Source organism: Silurus aristotelis, assembly GCF_946808225.1.
Source record: "Silurus aristotelis genome assembly, chromosome: 7".
In the NCBI taxonomy this organism is placed as follows: Eukaryota; Metazoa; Chordata; class Actinopteri; order Siluriformes; family Siluridae; genus Silurus; species Silurus aristotelis.
In genome coordinates, this window is record NC_139580.1 from 9,750,372 (window position 1) to 9,769,885 (window position 19,514).

Here is a 19,514-nt window from a genome sequence, read left to right on the forward strand (position 1 = left end):
TAATCAGCTATTAAACCTGCTCTACACAGGTGTAGGTGAAAAGGAGAATATACATGGCTGCCACTCACAGGTCCGATGAAGGCCGCCACCGTAGATAGAAGGAGAAGGAAAAAAGCCACCAGCATGCGTGCTCGACAAAACCTCCAGAAAACCCGGAGGAGAGAAGCTTCATCTTTGCCTTTTCTCTTCAGCTCTTCATGCCACAGGGCCTGAAGCCTGAATCAGGACACAAACACTGTGATGAATAAAGTGATCGGCAAAAACAAGAACCTTTTTTCCCCCCATTAATCAGAACAAACAAATATTTGGTGTAGTTAAGGCTCTGGGTGATTTGATCAAAATGTCAAATGTATCAGCATCACCACTGTTGATTTGGTATCTACTGGTTACCTGGGCTTTAACAGATATAACAATGCATGTACAAAATTAAACAAGCTGCCTTACAGAAATCAGGATGTAGATTCAGATCCATTATGAGCAAGCCAGATGGGAGAGCGGTAGAAAACATTTCCCTGATACAAAATGAGGAAGAATCCTTATCTCATCCTTTATGTACAGTCAAACATTAATGACGTCACAGTTTCTTAGATAAAAAAGACTGGAATACTTTGGTTTTGGAAGTATAGAGTAAATGCCTTTCACATGAATGACAAATCAGTTATAAATCTAGAGTTGTATCATTTTGCTTGTCACTTTTCAATTTCCTAGTAATATGCTAGTAAATAGAGTGCAAATTGTTGTAATAGTGACAATCTGATCATATTCGATGACTGCATTAACAGTCTGTTTCACTGCATTGTGAAATGAATCAATCACCAGTTAATCAGACTCTGAAGGTTGATTTCCACCCACATAATTCACAAACAACAATTTGATTTGTTTCATCTGCTATAGTTCAATAATTCTTTCTTTATTTCAGCAAAAATAAGAATCAGTGAGATCTTTTCATAAACACTACAAATTCTCCTGCATTGCACTATCCCATGGCCATTGTATTGTATATAACCCCCTTTCCATTTTATTTATATTCAGATTATTTATATCACATTATTCATTCATTTATCATGATTTATTCATATCTATCATATATCATTGCCTTACTAACCTGTACATATTTAAATATTTTACACCGCTACCAATGCACTTCTGGTTAGATACTAACTATATTTCATTGCCTTGTACCATAACATGTGCAATGACAAAGTTTAATCTAATCTAATCTAATCTAATCTAATCTAATCTAATCTAATCTAACCGAATATATTTCTGTGGATTTGAGAGAGCTAAAATCCCTCTATTTTTTATACCTCTAGTCAAACTTCTGTTCTTCCATACCTTCATACAAACTCAGTTTCTCACACGCAAAGACAAACGTTCCTAACACACTCCTGTCTAAGTTTAGCTCACAGCCAGTAACTAGAGAATGAGACCTTGAGACATGACACGGTGAAAAGTAACACCTGTCTCCTCTCCGGTGGCGGCTGAGAGTTTCTCGAACCCTGCTGTCAGAACATTATCTGTCCTTTGATCTCAGACCACAGCTCGAGGTAACTGAAGTTCTACGCTGGCTGCCAGGTGACTTGCTGAAGTAATGAACCCGAGACAGATTGTAGTCGGTCCAGATTCCATAACGTAGTCAATCCAGGTTGGAAATTAATATGTTTACGTGTCTCGACTGAGTCAACAATTGGCCCCGAAACTAAAGTAGCAATGACATAACTGCTTAGCAGGATGTGTCAAGGGGAGAACACTCCCTTGTGTTCTCTGTCTAATCTCTAAACCACGCTATTAATAACACCCACATGCCACAACTGCCTACACCGTGAGACACAGACAGAGAGAGAGAGAAACATCTATGAGCTGATATAGCCATGATTGTCCAGGGATTCCCACATTAACCCTACCTCTATCCCCCCAACACACACACACACACACACACACACACACACACACACACACACACACACACACACACACACACACACACTCAAGCCGACACTTTCAACTTTTTTCCAGGTGCCGTTTTTTTCACCTTCTTTGTTTGTTCGCATTTAAGCTACACTCTGGCAAACATGACAGGAATTCCCAATCACACTTAGACTCCAATCTTTCTATTTGTACAACTCTAAGTGCACGGTAAAAAATAGACCCAGAAGCACTTTACTTGTCTCCTGTATCATAACACTGACATGATCTTGTCATAAACTTGCAATGGAGTAACCATTACCTGTAGCTGTCATGATAGCTATTATAGGATTCGGTTTAGGACAGTTTTCATACTGAAGCAGACAGAAGGCTCCAGTTTCTCATAGTTTCCAGTGTATTGGTTAATCATAAGCTGGAGAAGAGGAAATGAAGGTGTCTGCACTGATGTTAGGTGAGATAAGGGTGAGATGTTCATCATGCCCCGGGGCAGTTCTCTTACCTAAATTAATAAAAGTAAAATAATCAAAGTAAAAAGACGCTAACTATGAATTGTTGTTAATCCTGTTGGCTTACTAATACCAACATGCTGTGTCATTTATTTTATATAACAGAGTTATTTATATTTGTTGAACGTGAAAGAGGCCAGCGCCTTGTGACTAAAGAACAATGCGTTCTCTAACCTGACATTTTGTAATCACTTTGTTGTAATGTTGTATTCCTCTTATAACATCACACTTTTCGCAACTATGACAAATGTAGTTTATTATTGAACAACACATCAATTTAATGTTGTGAGAAGTGGTAGCTCAGTGGTTAATGTGCTGGACTTCTGATCTGAAATGTTCAAATCCCAGCACCGCCAAGTTGCTACTGGTAATGTCTCTAACTGCTCAGTTGTATCATAAAGATTCTTCATTACATAAGTGATTCTGGTTAAGGGCTGTTTTTTTAAATGATGTATAACGGCTATAAACAGCATCTTCACATTAACAAGACGTAAAGAAATGCACCTTTTCATGCTACAAAGAAACTGTAATGTCTTTGTTTTGAAATCTTTCCTTTGGTGCAAAACATACAGCACTGACAAACAGCACTGACACTAAAGACTCATTTTAGGAAATGTTCAATAATATCTTATAGAAAAAACTTCACCATCGCTTTAGAACATAATATATTAATAAATTAGTGCATTATAGTGAAATTAGTGAAATTATAGCTGGCGCAACCCTTTGACCTGCTGTTATAAAAAAGTAATCACCACCTTCACTATCCTATTTGTGAACTTAAACAATGTGGTGTTATAATGTTGATTGGATTAATATAATAATGTGTTATGTAACTTGGCCTGTTATGTATGTATTATGTATGACGTGTTATGTAACTTGACATACAGTAGCTTTATATAGTGAGTTATATTTCAGACATTATAAGGTAGGATTTATAATATCCAATACATTAATCATGTAAACATAATGCATTATGAAGAACTTTTATGCCGTAAGACAGATGTCACACTGCAATTATCAATGATTGCAACATTGCAGCGTTATAGTTACAGGACATTTAACCGAAGCATTGATGTGCTTATGACGTCAAACACGTCATCCATGGGAAAATGTGCTTAGGATGGCAATCGACTGCTCACCTGTGATAGTTGGTTTCGGAGGCTTCGTGACAGGACAGGCCCCACATGTCCTCTACTGTGAGAGATGAAGCTTTGTGGGCTTTCCATGCCAGCGGAGAAAGCCAGTGCAGTGTCATGAAGGAGAAAAGTCCCGCATTGTCCACAGGGTGCTGATGCCTGTGACACAATACCAGTACAAGTTCAGACACACAGTGCCTCTGAGAAGCGCTAGCATGTCCTCATGTAAAAGAGCCTATTTTGTGCATTTGTGTTTGAACAGCACTTTTCAGGTTCCTCACAAAAGTGTCATGCTGCAGCAGAAAAGTTTGGCAGCGCTTTTATCAGTTGGCGTCTGTTTAAACGTGGTACAGGCTGTGAGCAGAGGATAAGGACTGTCTTATCAGGGCCACATTTAACTCTCACCACTTACAGATTTCTAGCTACCGAAAACCAGAATACGTTTTAATATGCACTGATAATAGTAGCTGGTGTCATCTTACTTCTGTGTGATCCTGAAAGGCTTTAGTAAATGCAAACTTTGATGGTATCTCCCTTGTCTTTTGGTCTGGTGGCCCCGATCTTCCTCTTCTTGGTTGGGCTCAGGTTCAGGGCTGGACAGGGGCAAACCGTCGACCCGGACAGCAGCTTGCAAGGCATCTGGATACATTTCAGCTTTCTATGAAACACACACAGACGCTTATTTATTACAATGTGATTCCTGCAACCTGTGTCATTGATTAGTTCAAAAGTCCATGCTTCAGAGAGAGTGAGAGAGAGGAACTGTCTGTCCACATTTGTACTGCATACGACCGAGTGCACCTTGCATGGTGATGGAGGGGGTGTGTGTGTGTGTGTGTGTGTGTGTAAATTTAAAGTGCTTATCTATTTAAAGATAGCAGTTGGCATTCTGAAGGATTCATGGACAGTGAGCCCAACACACAAGCTTGTCACTGATCTGTCTACGGGGTAAGCCCTGTTGACGTCAATCCAGCTTAATGAACACGTCTGTGCAGATCAGCGTGGAAAATGAAAACAAGGACTCGGAGAAAGCGATAACAGTGCCTTTTGATTCATTATTGATACAAGATTACGGTTTAGCTGGTTTGGGAAACTGAGGGCTGTACTATCAAAGAAAATTTCACAATGTCATTTTGATAACACTTTTAGCAGTGGAAGTGATATTAATTCTGGCCCGAGCTCAGTTATTAAGTCATTTCATTTCATTTCATTTCATTTTATTTATTTGACAGGGACAATGCAACATACAGTGAGGAAAATAAGTATTTGAACACCCTGCAATTTTGCAAGTTCTCCCACTTAGAAATCATGGAGGGGTCTGAAATTGTAATCGTAGGTGCATGTCCACTGTGAGAGACATAATCTAAACAAAAAAATCCAGAAATCACAATATATGATTTTTTAACTATTTATTTGTATGATACAGCTGCAAATAAGTATTTAAACACCTGTTTATCAGCTAGAATTCTGACCCTCAAATACCTGTTAGTCTGCCTTTAAAATGTCCACCTCCACTACATTTATTATCCTAAATTAGATGCACCTGTTTGAGGTCGTTAGCTGCATAAAGACACCTGTCCACCCCATACAATCAGTAAGAATTCAACTACTAACATGGCCAAGACCAAAAAGCTGTCCAAAGACACTAGAGACAAAATTGTACTGGCTGGAAAGGGCTACGGGGAAATTGCCAAGCAGCTTGGTGAAAAAAGGTCCACTGTTGGAGCAATCATTAGAAAATGGAAGAAGCTAAACATGACTGTCAATCTCCCTCGGACTGGGGCTCCATGCAAGATCTCACCTCGTGGGGTCTCAATAATCCTAAGGAAGGTGAGATATCAGCTCAGAACTACACGGGAGGAGCTGGTCAATGACCTGAAAAGAGCTGGGACCACCGTTTCCAAGGTTACTGTTGGTAATACACTAAAACGTCATAGTTTGAAATCATGCATGGCACGGAAGGTTCCCATGCTTAAACCAGCACATGTCCAGGCACGTCTTAAGTTTGCCAATGACCATTTGGATGATCCAGAGGAGTCATGGGAGAAAGTCATGTGGTCAGATGAGACCAAAATAGAACTTTTGGGTCATAAATCCACTAAACGTGTTTGGAGGAAGAAGAATAATGAGTACCATCCCAAGAACACCATCCCTACTGTGAAGCATGGGGGTGGTAGCATCATGCTTTGGGGGTGTTTTTCTGCACATGGGACAGGGCGACTGCACTGTATTGAGGAGAGGATGACCGGGGCCATGTATTGCGAGATTTTGGGGAACAACCTCCTTCCCTCAGTTAGAGCATTGAAAATGGGTCGAGGCTGGGTCTTCCAACATGACAATGACCCGAAGCACACAGCCAGGATAACCAAGGAGTGGCTCTGTAAGAAGCATATCAAGGTTCTGGCGTGGCCTAGCCAGTCTCCAGACCTAAACCCAATAGAGAATCTTTGGAGGGAGCTCAAACTCCGTGTTTCTCAGCGACAGGCCAGAAACCTGACTGATCTAGAGAAGATCTGTGTGGAGGAGTGGGCCAAAATCCCTCCTGCAGTGTGTGCAAACCTGGTGAAAAACTACAGGAAACGTTTGACCTCTGTAATTGCAAACAAAGGCTACTGTACCAAATATTAACATTGACTTTCTCAGGTGTTCAAATACTTATTTGCAGCTGTATCATACAAATAAATAGTTAAAAAATCATACATTGTGATTTCTGGATTTTTTTTTTTTAGATTATGTCTCTCACAGTGGACATGCACCTACGATGACAATTTCAGACCCCTCCATGATTTCTAAGTGGGAGAACTTGCAAAATAGCAGGGTGTTCAAATACTTATTTTCCTCACTGTACATAGTGTCAAAGCAAGCTTGTCACTGAAATGCTACATAAAAAGTTTATAGCAAATGCTAATTTTCAACTCCTGTCCCTGGTTGGGGTCTAAACACAGTACAATTTACATACTAAACTACTTCAATTTAAACAAATAACATGATATGGACAATTCCCGTCCCTAGTCATACACAATAAAATTTACCCATGAGATTTACCTGTAAAGTTTACATACACACATATATCATATACATCTCTTACCTACTAGTTAAAAATGAGTGCACCTTTGGTTTGTCTTTAACCAGTTTTTTAGCCTGGAAGTCCTGCAGTGGCTACTGTGGACAAGTCAATCACTACAGTGACGTTAATAGACAACATTAACAAAAGTCCTGCAGTTGAAGCCCAAAACACGAGTGAAGAGCTTGAATGCTTTTAAGCAGTCTTTATACATTTTGTAACCAGCTACACATTTATTTATCTGACTGTAAATAAACATTATCTATGCAGAAATGTATGACTATGGTTATGGTTATGCTTATTATTCTCTGCATCCAGGCTTTAAGGCATAATGTGTTGTGGCAATGTTCAAGGTAAATATTCTCGAAGACTTTCCCATGTCAGTCCTGTTTGAGAACTTGTGGTTAGAGATCATCCCAATTATGCAAATCACAACTATACAGAAGAAACAATTTCAAAAATTAAGGTGTAACTCACCTCTTTGTGCTACTAGTGTACAAATCACTTCAGTCAACTATATATGTGAACTGGTTATATGGATTAGGAATCAAATCGAAATACAGGATTAAAAAGTTACAGGTAAACTTAAGGTTTCTTATTTTTATTTTTTATATTAGTTTATATATATTTTTTTATTTATTATAAAAAATCTACTCAGATCACCAGGCTACAGTTTAAAACAAATCTCATGTCTCTCCTTGTGTAAGAAGTTTATTTATTAATTTTTTTGATGGATTGACAGATTATCCCAGAATATAATAACCTACTTAATAACCTTTGATATAATTATTATTAAAATATCTGATAATCACATTAATGTTATTTGTACAGCACACCCCTCCCCCCCTCCCCACTTTCTGAGCAGACTTTTTCCTCATTCAATAAAACATCCTAAGTAAATAATAGTAAAAGAATTATCATACTAATCATAATAGTAGTGTATTGGTATTAGATACATACGAGAAACATCTCAATAACAGAGAGCTGAAAGAGTTAATGTTGGAAGTGAAATCACTTACATCTCTGCAACCTCGGGATTTTCACACTCTTGACTTAACAAAGCAGTTAAAATACTAAAAGAAATAATCATCAATAAGTTATATAAGCCATGTTATATAAGCTCTTCTTCTTTTTCCTATAGTTTCATATTTATTTTAATAATAGTTATTAATATTATTATTAAAAGTTTTGCAGTTTTGAGCTCAACATGTCACATTTGCTTAGAGAAGAACAAACCTGAAGATCAGACTCCCGCCAGGACTTCCCTCTGAATCAACATATAAAACAAATCAACTAATAAAAATAATAAACTACAGAGAGAAGAAAAACGCGGACTCCTGCTGACAGAAGCGCTCCAAGGCGCACCCGGCGGGATTCCCTATATCAGAATGACGTCATATGCAGCCCAACCAATCGCGGCGTTGCTTTGGTCGTCGCCATGGCAATGACAACGCGCGAGGGGGAGGGGTTTCCCGGAGCAGCATAACACATGCTGTAGATCCTGATAAATAAAAAGAAATGTATAGAAGTTGTTAGATTTGTAGATATAAAGGGGATATTGATGGGGGGAAAAAAGCACTCGTGCAAACAAAATATGGTGCCAATAATCCTGCATGTACTTTGCAAACGTTTTAGGCAGTTGTGAAAAATGCTGTAAAGTGAGAATGCTTTCAAAAATAAAAGTGTTATTAATTTAGTTTGATCATTTAACAAAATAGGAAGAGAAGAGAACTTCAAATGAAACCAGTATTTGGTATTTTTCTTTAATTAAGACGTGAGGATCATCATGCACAATTTGCTGAATGGTTTCGACATTTTCAGGGTTTGAGTTCGTTGAAGGTCTTCCTGATCTCTCTTTGTCTTCCAGTAAATGACTCATTGCAGCATCGCCAAATGTCAAACATGTCATGTCGAATGTCTCTGTGGCAGATTTGTCCAGTTTCACACAGAAATTCACTTATGCTCTTTGTTCTAACTTGCTGTCCATGATGAAATGGCAGATGTGGTAATGCATGTTGGGGGACGGGGGACGACGACCAGAGGGTTTATGCCCCAGTATTGCAAAGCTGCTATTCTTGGGCTCTTGAGCAAGGCCCTTAATCCTCTGTGCACCAGGGGCACTGTATAATGGCTGACCCTGAACTATGATAACCTGGCTTCCTAACATCGCAAAAAGAATTTTACTTTGCTCTCATGTACATGTGACAAATAAAAACAAGCCCTTACCGTTAAATAAAAACAGCTGTGTAGGAAAATTAAAACTGGGTGAGGAACAGCAAAAATCTGCTACTGAGGTGGGATTTTGGAAGACTGATTCATGTCACAGGTTATACACCAGGCAAGACTGAGCACAGCAACAAGACACAATGCAGATATACTGCGTCAGCATGGTTTAACCCAGGCAAAGATTTCAAAGCATACTGGGGTTTCAAGAACTGTTCAAGCTTTTTTTTTTAAAAGCACAAAAAAATTAACAGTGACTGTGAGGAACAGAGACACACTGGTTGGCCAAGGAAACTTAACACAGCACATAAAGGTTACATCAGACTAATCTCCCTTTGATATCAGAAAATATACAGCATTTCCATGAGCACCTAGGTACACAAATTTACTGTCTGTAGAAGTCTGGGTAGAAATAGTCTTCAAAGAAGAATTGCAGCCAAATTTTGACTGATAAGTCAAATTTGTAATCCTTTGGCTATCTTCTTCTTTATTGTGATTTGTGCTGAGAGTAGTGAGCAGGCTGAGAAGAGCCTGGAGAGGTGGAGGTTGATGCTGGAGAAAAGGGGAATGAAAGTCAGGAGTAAGACAGAGTACATGTGTGTGAATGAGAGGGAGGGCAGTGGAGTGGTGTGGTTACAGGGTGAAGAGGTGGTGAAGGTGGAGTTCCTGGGGTCAACAGTACAAAGTAATGTTGTTAGAGAAGTGAAGAAAAGAGTGCAGGCAGGAGTGATTTGTGATAGAAGAGTATCTGCAAGAGTGAAAGGGAAAGTTTATAGGACTGTGGTGAGACCTTAGATGTTGTACGATTTAGAGACAGTGGCATTAATTAAAAGACAGGAGGTGGAGCTGGAGGTAGCAGAGCTGAAGATGTTGAGGTTTTCGTTGGGAGTGACGACGATGGACAGGATTAGAAATTAGTTCATTAGAGGGACAGGGCATGTAGGACGTTTTCCGGACAAAGTGAGAGAAGCCAGATTGAGATGGTTTGGACATGTGCAGAGAAGGGACATGGGGTATATCAGTAGTAGAATGCTGAGGATGGAGCCACCAGAAAGGAGGAAAAGAGGAAGACTAAAGAGGAGGTTTATGGATGTGGTGAGGGAAGACATGCAGGTAGTTGGTATGAAAGAGGCAGATGTAGAGGACGGGGGAATGTAGACAAATGATCCGCTGTGGCGACCCCTAATGGAAGCAGCCGAAAGAAGAAGCAGATTTGGCTATATTTTTGATATTTCAACCTACATAAGAAATTGATGATCATAAGCACCTGCTCGGTATATCTGGTTAATCAAACACCTGACACTTGTCCTACAAAATCCCTGACTATGTGCAAGTGTTCAAAGCGTGCAAGTGTTGAATTGAAGCCAGAGGGAATTCACAGCAAATATTTATTGTGGATTTTTTGCCGGTCCCAAGCCCGGATAAATTGGGGAGGGTTGCGTTAGGAAGGGCATCCAGCGTAAAACATGTGCCAAATCAAACGTGCAGAGGATCCGCTGTGGCGACCCCTAACGGGAGAAGCCGAAAAGAAAGTTTTATTTATTGTGGATTTTTATTTTGTTTGTTAACTTGGCATTTTGAAAATAGACAAAAAATATATACACACATATATATATATACAATATAGAAACAACAATATCTCTAACAACTTATCTCTGCTGTTCAGTACGTTTGGGACAAAAAGTAAAAAGGTGAATAAAAAAGCTCCAAAAATATTTACTTGACATATCAATACTCGGACAAACAAGTACTTATTCATCTCCTCATGCTCCAAAGTCCATTTGTTACAGTATATATATATATATATATATATATATATATATATATATATATATATATATATATATATATATATATATATATAAATAAAATATATAATACAACATATATATATATATATATATATATATATATATATATATATATATATATATATATATATATATATATATATATATATATATATATAATCAGACATATATATAATATATATATAATAATCAGACATAAATATATATATATATGTCTGATTATTGATTATAGTAAGTATTTTTTTTTTTAGCTTTTTTTATTCACTTTTTTTACTTTTTGTCCTGAACATACTGAACTGCAGAGATAAGTTGTTAGCAATGTTGTCAGTGAAGTCCTGAGTAAACAGTTCACGCTGTTCTTAACTCTCCACCTAGTAACACTAATATTACATTTTATAATTGCAGAAAAAAAGTTACCACATTACATTTATAATAACATAACCTGCTTTTTTTTCCAGAATTTTTTTCATCCAGAATAAGTCTTTAACCTTCCCTCCTCCAAAACAACCCCAAACCATTAAGCTTCCACCTCCATGTTTGACTGCGGGTGTGAGGCAGTCTGCTAACATCATCTCTTCTGTTCTCCAGCTTACATAAGTTCTTCTGTTAGAATGTAACCATCCAATGTTTGACAAGTTTTCTGACATAAATGTCATCAAGCTTTGTTTACTTGAAGACATTTATGCTTTATATTTATGTTCATTATATGGATGTGTGTTATTGTAAGGTTTTTCCATAGTAAAGCAATAAAAAATTGAGCAGTACAGTAAGACGCTCTGCTCTGACATGCTCTTTAGTGTGATAGTAAGAAGGGCAGACAGCTCACGGTTCAGACCTCTATATTTGGGAAAGAGCTGGAAGAGCAACAGAGGGTCAGAGCCAAAAGTTGATGCGCAGAGAGTCGTATTTTTGGCAGCACCTCTTGTAAGATGTTAAACTTGCTGGAAAAAAAAGAAGTGATTAATCATTTATAGAGCTGCAGTTGAAGCCACATGGTCCTCTGGCAGAGACAAACTCTTTCTAACAAGTGAAGAACACATGTTACCACTTTGAAAGATTTACATCAGGAAAGATACAGCACATGTTAAAAAGGACAATTAATGTAGCAATAGTGTAATAGTCATAAAACTTACTCCAGCGGGGGGGAAAAACTATCCTAGTCCTGGTGTGTTATGTCTTACTCTCTTTGTGTCTGTATCTTTTACAAATACAAAAAGCACTGACTTTTCCACATGGCCACATAAATAGGAATATTTCAGGTGTTGTTATGAAACAGTTAATCAAAATGATGTTCATCAGATGCGAATAACTAAATCGCAAACCATTTAGCATAAATTACACAAACATTTCAAATGACTTCTTGTAAGCCATCAGTCTGCTTTCATCGATAGCAGTGCTGTTATACAGTATCTCCTGGCGTCAAGTGACGTAGTGTAGAGTTTTATGAACACTAAGTTGTGTTATGGTCATTTTCAATAAGACTGAAGATGATCTGATTTATTACGTGAATGATTTATTATAAAACGGTAGAACAAAAGTTGAATCTCTTTCTCTCTCTCTAGGTTTTAGGGCCCCATTGTGATGGTATGGTGTCGAGAAACATCTGTAACTGCAATACTTTCAGTATGTTCTTGTTTTTAATTATTCATAGTGTTGTTATGTGCTGTGTCTGAGTGTTTGTAGTAAATATTATGACGCCTTCTTGGCCAGGGCTCAGTAATAAAAGTGATTTTTCTTTTGTTTTGTGTGATTTCCCTGGTTAATCCACACATTTATAACTGTTCTTTCTTTATTGTAAACATTGTCCTCCAGAGATCGGAAATAATGAAGTACCAATGCTTCACTACTACTTACTTAATCAGTGCTCACTACTTTTATCAGTACTTCACTTCACTAAATATTTTTCCGACAACTTTTTACATTACCTCATTAAATTTTTTACTCAAGAGTGAAGAGTCAAGAGGCTTTTACTGTCATTTCTACTATACACAGTGGTACACAGTACACAGTAAAAACGAGACAACGTTCCTCCAGAACCCTGGTGCTACACTAAACAACAACATAGAGCTACAACACAACACAAAGCTTCATACAGTGCATCGAGTGCAACCTACTGCAAACAGTGCAGACGAAAAACAGTACAGACAGACAGACAACAGTACAGACAGACAGACAACACAAAACAGTGTGGGACAATACACATAACACAAGATAGCGCCGACTACAAATATCTGTACTTTCTACTCCTTACATTTTCAAAACAGACTCGTTACTTTAGTTTTAATCTATCAGCTTTCAGCCAATCAACCAATTTCCTGTCAATGTGCGGCTTTTTCAATCTACCGCTGGTGCATCATTTCCTGGTTCTCACACACCACAGACATAGATTAGTTTACTGAGCTCACAATGAGAAGGCAGAAAGCAACAAGAAGTTTGGGGGTAACGTGGATGAGACAGAGGGAGTCAGTGATGTAAACATGACTGAGAACAGATACCTTCCTGATCACCTGATCATCATCTTTTCTCTGCATGTGTTCTATATGGTGGATGTTCAGCCTGGATACATTCATTAGGTAACAAAATTTAAAATTCTATTATATTAATATATTAATATGATGAGAGATCAGTTACCAGCGTGACACTAAAACAGGTAGTAATAATGACTACTTTTTACTTAAGTACATTAAGTACAGAGCCCAAACTTCTTCACTTTAACTTGAGGGAAAAAAGTGTAGTCAGCACTTTAACTTTTTAAACATGAGTATCTGCACTTCTACTTGAGTGAACAATGTGTGTACTTTTGCCATCTCTGGTGTTCTCCAGAATCATCAGCACCATCCATTTTTATTAACCTTTAAGAATACGGTCAGATTTTGCAGTGGGAACACTGGCTGGAGATGAGATCACGGCCAAACGCACCAGATTCACACACTTTTTTCACACCTAATTATAATTTAGTCATCATGCCACCATGTTTTTATTCTCTGTATGTTCGAGCTCATAACACCATATTGCATGTGTTACACATTTAAGCTCACTTTGCATTTGTTATACTTTTTGTATTTTATTGCTTTTTTTCGTAAAGGGTGAAAATAATTATGAAGGCCACCACAGCTTATTGAGTAACCTGATGCTATGCTACATAGCATGTTGTGCTATGCATCATTCTTAATAAATGGTATTAGCATCTATCCATCTATCATTCATCCATTCATCTATGTTAAGATGACTAGAATAAGTTACCCATAAGTGTGAATAAACTTTCTTTAGGCTTCTCCCATTAGGGGTCGCCACAGCGGATCATCCGTATTCATGATCCGCATGTTTGATTTGGCACATGTTTTTACGCTGGATGCCCTTCCTAACACAACCCTCCCCATTTATCCAGGCTTGGGACCAACACTAAGAATGGCTGGGGTTGGTTTCCTGACCGGGGATCAAACCCGGGCCCTAACCCACACCTAGTGATCTGGGTGATAGGATTCCCAGTGGCCCACACTACGATAAGTTTCCTAAAGATCGATGAATGAACATATAAATCAACCATTTGTGGTTAAAAAAAAGCACCCTGGTGTCCGTTTGCCATATAACATGCATCCAATTCAACCTGATACTTCCAGTGTTTAAATAAAAAAATGATGTTTATTAAATGTCCCATTATTTAATACAAACGGTGTTACTTTATGACTGTCTAATTCCAAAGCTAATTGCACTGATCATTAATTGAGCGAGTTTGCCTGTGGATCTATACATGCAACACAACTCCTCGAAGAGATGAAGAGCAGGCGGCCCAAATTCCTGTTATTAATATACTTATATATTCCATTACATTGTTTACCCCTTGAGCTACATGTCTCTCAACACACACACACACACACACACACACACACACACACACACACACACACACACACACACACACACACACACACACACACAGAGAGTTAGGAATCGTGTCCTTGCAGCTGAGCGAATGTGTGTAATATCAAACAGCACTGACCCTTCAGGTGTGATGTTTCTATAACAGTGAAATTAATCCATTTATTCAAATTCACAGAGGTTAAACGAGTGCAGCTTATGTGAGGTACAATCCTTAGAGCTTTAGTTTCATATTCAGACACTGAAGCAAGAAGAGAGCGACTCTGATAATCCTCCCCATTAAAACAGTGATGAAAAAGACTTCAGGCTGACGGTTAATACGCGGCACTTGTGTGATTAAACGCTACATTACACAGTGAACAAGATAGAGGCTGGGGGTTTGTTATGAGGCAGAAAATTTGTACATTAATGTTGTTATGGGCTGTTTTTTTTCTGCCCAACTGACCATTCATTGGTGCACAAACCATTAAGACAGACCCGAAATGTTTTGGACGAGCTACAAAGACGTGCGCCAGCAACACTTAAACCATCTTCTGGGAGAAAATGTTTCAAGCACAACGCCGGAAAAGCTCACAGTGTGTCTTATCTGAGAGAGGGCACATATTTTAGAGGTCTTGTCAGAATGCTCGAGTGCTACTCCGAACTGTACATAAAAAACGCAGAGAAGTCATTTAAGCTGTCTCACTTTACTGAGCTGGGAAATTTGCTGAATGCAGGCGATCGATGAAGTGCATTCAGATTTCCCTATCAATTTCCAGGCAGATTCATGATGTGTGCCGTCTCACGACTGGGCTGCAAGAATCCATCACGTCTCCACTGTTGGGTTACCATGGTGAGGGGTGAGGAATGAAGAAAAAATGAAAAGGGATGCAGGAAGGCCTGAAAATGAATCAGAGAGAAGAAATATGGAATGCAGTGGCTTCGACTGGCTCTCTCTCCTGTGTAATACCTCACATCCAGTACTGCAGTGAATACCTGCAGCAGAAGCCACTCAGTTTCCTGATTCATTTCTTGATAGATTATTAAGTCAGATTATTAACAAGTAGCATCAGGTTGCTCCTTCTCTCAGGATACACCGCATATGTTTAGAAACACCTTGACACGATGGACCAAGCTGTTGTTGAAAAATGTTCAGGGTTGTAACAGTAACTACACTTTATATCAGTTATAATTATTTTCCTGTTACAAAATCATGCTTTATTCCAGTGACTCTGATGTGAATCTGGAAATGAAATCATTTATCCCTCTGACTAAATCAGTGCAAGGAACACCCTTTAGATTTTTTTGCCACATTACTGATATTTGGGGAAATAATTGTTGTGCTATCACAGATTGGTGTTCATGGCGTTTATTTGGGATTGTTTTCCCAGAAAGTTGCCTGGAATAATGTCCATTATACCAGTAGGAGGCTGTGGTTAAGGATTTATGCTGCTTGTCCCAGGTCCTTAACCCTTTACTGCTCAGTTCAATCAGTCAGCAAAAATGTAATCAGGATTAAGGGAATAATCTGAAATGAGGAAAAGCTGAATCTGTTCATGGATCTACATAGTTAATCTAATCCATAAGAAAGTAAGGATGATCCTTTTCCTCCTATCCATATCAGCCCAGTTGGTCCAACTGTACACGCTCATACTGACCCCTTCGACACACAGGTTCTTGGCCAATCCTGTAATTCCACCACAAGCCGTAGTAAAGCCTGGCTCAATCCTTATATCAGATAGATTTCTCCAAAAACATTGGTTCAAGTGGGGCATTAAATCAGGGGCAGCTCACAGCCACGGCTGTGGTTTTCTTCTCCGTAGTTTCTGACTGGCCATGTAGATTCCAATCATCATCAGGAAAGAGGAAGGGTGAGGACAGAGGGAGAGCCCATCAGACCGTTTTAATGAGGGGTCACTCGAGCGTTCAGAGGAAGATTTCACACTGTCAGGTACCATTCTGTCTCCACATGTCCTCAAGATCTTTATTAGATGGCACAGTTATAGATCACAACTCATTAAAGGCAGACTGTGATGAAGACAGAGACTTAATGAACCTGAATTACGTAAACACACCCAACAGTGATGTACTCACAGCAGATGACAATTGCATGCTCATCATCTCTCTCTGCTTAGGTTGGTACTGGTAAACATGTGATCAAGAATGATTGCCAAAGTTTAGTGAACAACTGCTTTGTCCAAAAGTTCCTCTATGCATACTTATATAAAAGCGTTCCAGGTCCTCTGTGATAAAACAGGAAATATTCATTTACTCAATTAAATGTGTGGTAAAAATTAATTAAGTTGAGAATTTCAATCAATTTCAGGTGAATGAAAAGATCTTTAGTAAATAGGCAGAGAGTTTGTTGAAGAGTTTTGACGAGAAACCTTTCAGCAGCTAATTGTATCCTGGGTGCTGAGGTATGTTCTGTATGAAGTTGGCACATAATCAAATATTTGGCCCTCAGAAGATAAACAAACAAAAAAAAACCTTGCAATGCAAAATATGTAAATAAAAAATTTTCAATTTTGAGGTCATTATAACTGGAACATACTAATATTGTTGTTGTTTTTACTCATTTCAAGCATTAGAATAAATGGCAGCAGAACATGATCATTATTAAAACCTGAAGCTGTCTAGTTATTAATTTTATATTTAGTTCACTGTAATTGTATAACCAGAAATACAAGATCAGTTTGACTCCATTCGAATGATTATCACTTGCTGATTTTTTTCTTGCAGTGCATTTTAAACACACCTTTGATTCAAGGCCAGAAATAAGACCTAGCACATCTTTTCTAAAAATACAGTTCTTGACAGTTCAGATATAATCAATGTCAGTGTGAAGATTGATACTTCAGCGCTCTTGGGAAAGGTCAAGGAGATGATGAATGCAGCAAGATGGTTCAAGTGTCACTCATTAGAAGCAGCCATAGGCATCAGGAGCTCTGGCATTTCACTTTCAACACAATCAGGAGCTCTGATTACACCATGTCGTAACCCAGATAGAAAATTCATCATTACAAGCACAGGACCAGAGGAAATCTGTCTTTACGGTGGATGTATCTTGATTGGAGCTTTGAGGAGCTGTCCTTTTGAAAGATCTCTTTGGTAACAGAAGAAAATTGTAATGTATAACAGAGATATCACTTGTTGCAACCATTCCGCCTGAAACAAAAACAGGAGACTCAGTATAACAGTATAAGAGAAGGATGTGAGATTGGGCGATGTTCTTCAATTCCTGCACAAGGATCTGGAGTTGACCTGAATTAGGACATGCACAGTATCTTCTGATGTTGTGTTGTCATACAGATGCTCCATGGAGCTACACTACAGTGTTTTTGAACAACTCTCTTGTTGTCTGATTGGTTCAGCGGTTCTCTCACCCAGGAGGCATAAAGTGAACATTTTATACTTCATTTAAACCCCTGCTATGTACAATAGTAAATTTTCTTCAATTGCACAACAGCTGCCTGCGAGAAAATACACACTAAACAATGACACAATAGTTGTGAAATGCTGCTCAAAGTTGTCAATTGGGAAAACACCCCAATCTAATTTCATGAGAAAGTGGAACAAATCTAAATGACCAAGTGACGTTCAGGTTTTTTTTAATATGATGTAAACCCGCTCCTAAACCCGAGCTTAGTTTTTTTTTTCCAATGGAAGTCATGCAAAGTGTTTTGAGACCTTGATGAGTTAAACACGTATTAGACACGTATTCAACTGCTTCGTATCACAAAAGGAGGAAGGAATTTTCCACAGTTGCCACCCAGAGAGCAGAACCAGTTTATTAACATGAATACTATTAGCGTAAAGAATCACATGATGACACCAGTTTCTTAAATGGCAGCAGATTCACCAGTGATTTTCATTAAAAGATAATTATAATATAAAAAGTATAAAAATTTGACTTTGAAATGTAGTGACGTTACAGTAAAAGTTTCCCCAAGTGGAAATACTTCAGTAAAGTACAGACACGTGGAAAAGCTACTTAAGTACACTTACAAATTACATTTACTTCCTCATTGTTCACCTCTGCAGTGAGATTAAACTGGCAGAAGGGGCAGTAGATGAAGTCCATCCAATAAGACCAATAAACAATGATATTAATTGCATGAAGTGGACAAGTGTGTTCTTCACTCCTACTCATGTCCACTCCTTGAGGAATCTAATCGGATGTTGTGTTTCATCTTTTAAATCTTAATAAAATGTAAACAATGCAGAGTATAATCTAGTCCAAATATCGCTTTATAAAAGAGTGTTGCAGGTGGCATATCACTTTCCAACACCTACACAATGATTGAAGAGTCCACTCAGCATCGCAAGCCAGCTCTGAGAGGATGATATAGACTTCTATTTGGACAACACTGAGGCTGGAATTGAATATTGGTAGAAAAACCTCCCAGATACTGCTCTAGACATAAATTGTAAGAATCTTCCATGCTGCGTGATTTCAGTTTCAGCTGAACGACCAGCTCATACACGTGACTGCATTGTACAAGCTGGAATAGGGAAATATGATAAACGGATTTATTTTTGTAGCCTGTCTATGTGTGCAGTTCGACTTAAATAATAAAGCCCTTAAATATCACTGTCCTGAAAGTATATATTGTTTTCGGTTTAAATACAGACTTATAGTCAGACACGTATTACTGGTTGATTAGTAAAGAAACAGCAATCATCCAACCCTGAAAAGAAATGTACCACTCAGGAGACTCCCCATGTCATTATTAGCAAAAGCACCTTTGCACTGATGTGTCACACACCAGCATTGCCAGACTTAATAAAAGCAAGCCGCTCCACGGAGTCCTGACTGCAGGATCCAGTGCTGTTAGAGATCATTTGATGTGGTCCTGACCTTTAAAACAAGCTTCTTCTATCGTCTCTTGTGACTGTCTACCGGTTCAGCGAGACCTGTACAGAAACTGGATTTGGTGTGTGATTCCTTTCTTTATGAACAGTGCATGTGCACGTGTCCCTTCAATGT

The 19,514-nt window shown here is 38.4% G+C and overlaps 1 protein-coding gene across 2 annotated transcripts in view; it reads right to left on the reverse strand.

Annotated features, from left to right (window-relative positions):
- Positions 1-8,004, reverse strand: part of LOC310729003 (ATP-binding cassette sub-family C member 5) — a 47,027-nt gene extending 39,023 nt beyond the window's left edge. The window contains exons 1-5 of one of the 2 annotated variants that reach the window (XM_083546924.1): positions 7,869-7,998; positions 7,652-7,705; positions 4,051-4,226; positions 3,572-3,727; positions 69-216 (exon numbers count right to left, since the gene is read on the reverse strand). In XM_083546924.1, coding sequence (XP_083403050.1) covers positions 69-216; positions 3,572-3,727; positions 4,051-4,217 — 471 coding nt within the window. In that variant the 5' untranslated portion in view covers positions 4,218-4,226; positions 7,652-7,705; positions 7,869-7,998. Of the gene's footprint in view, positions 1-68; positions 217-3,571; positions 3,728-4,050; positions 4,227-7,651; positions 7,706-7,868 lie in introns of both variants that reach the window. The other variant, XM_083546923.1, reaches the window with a different exon arrangement.
- Between the last annotated feature and the right edge of the window lie 11,510 nt (positions 8,005-19,514).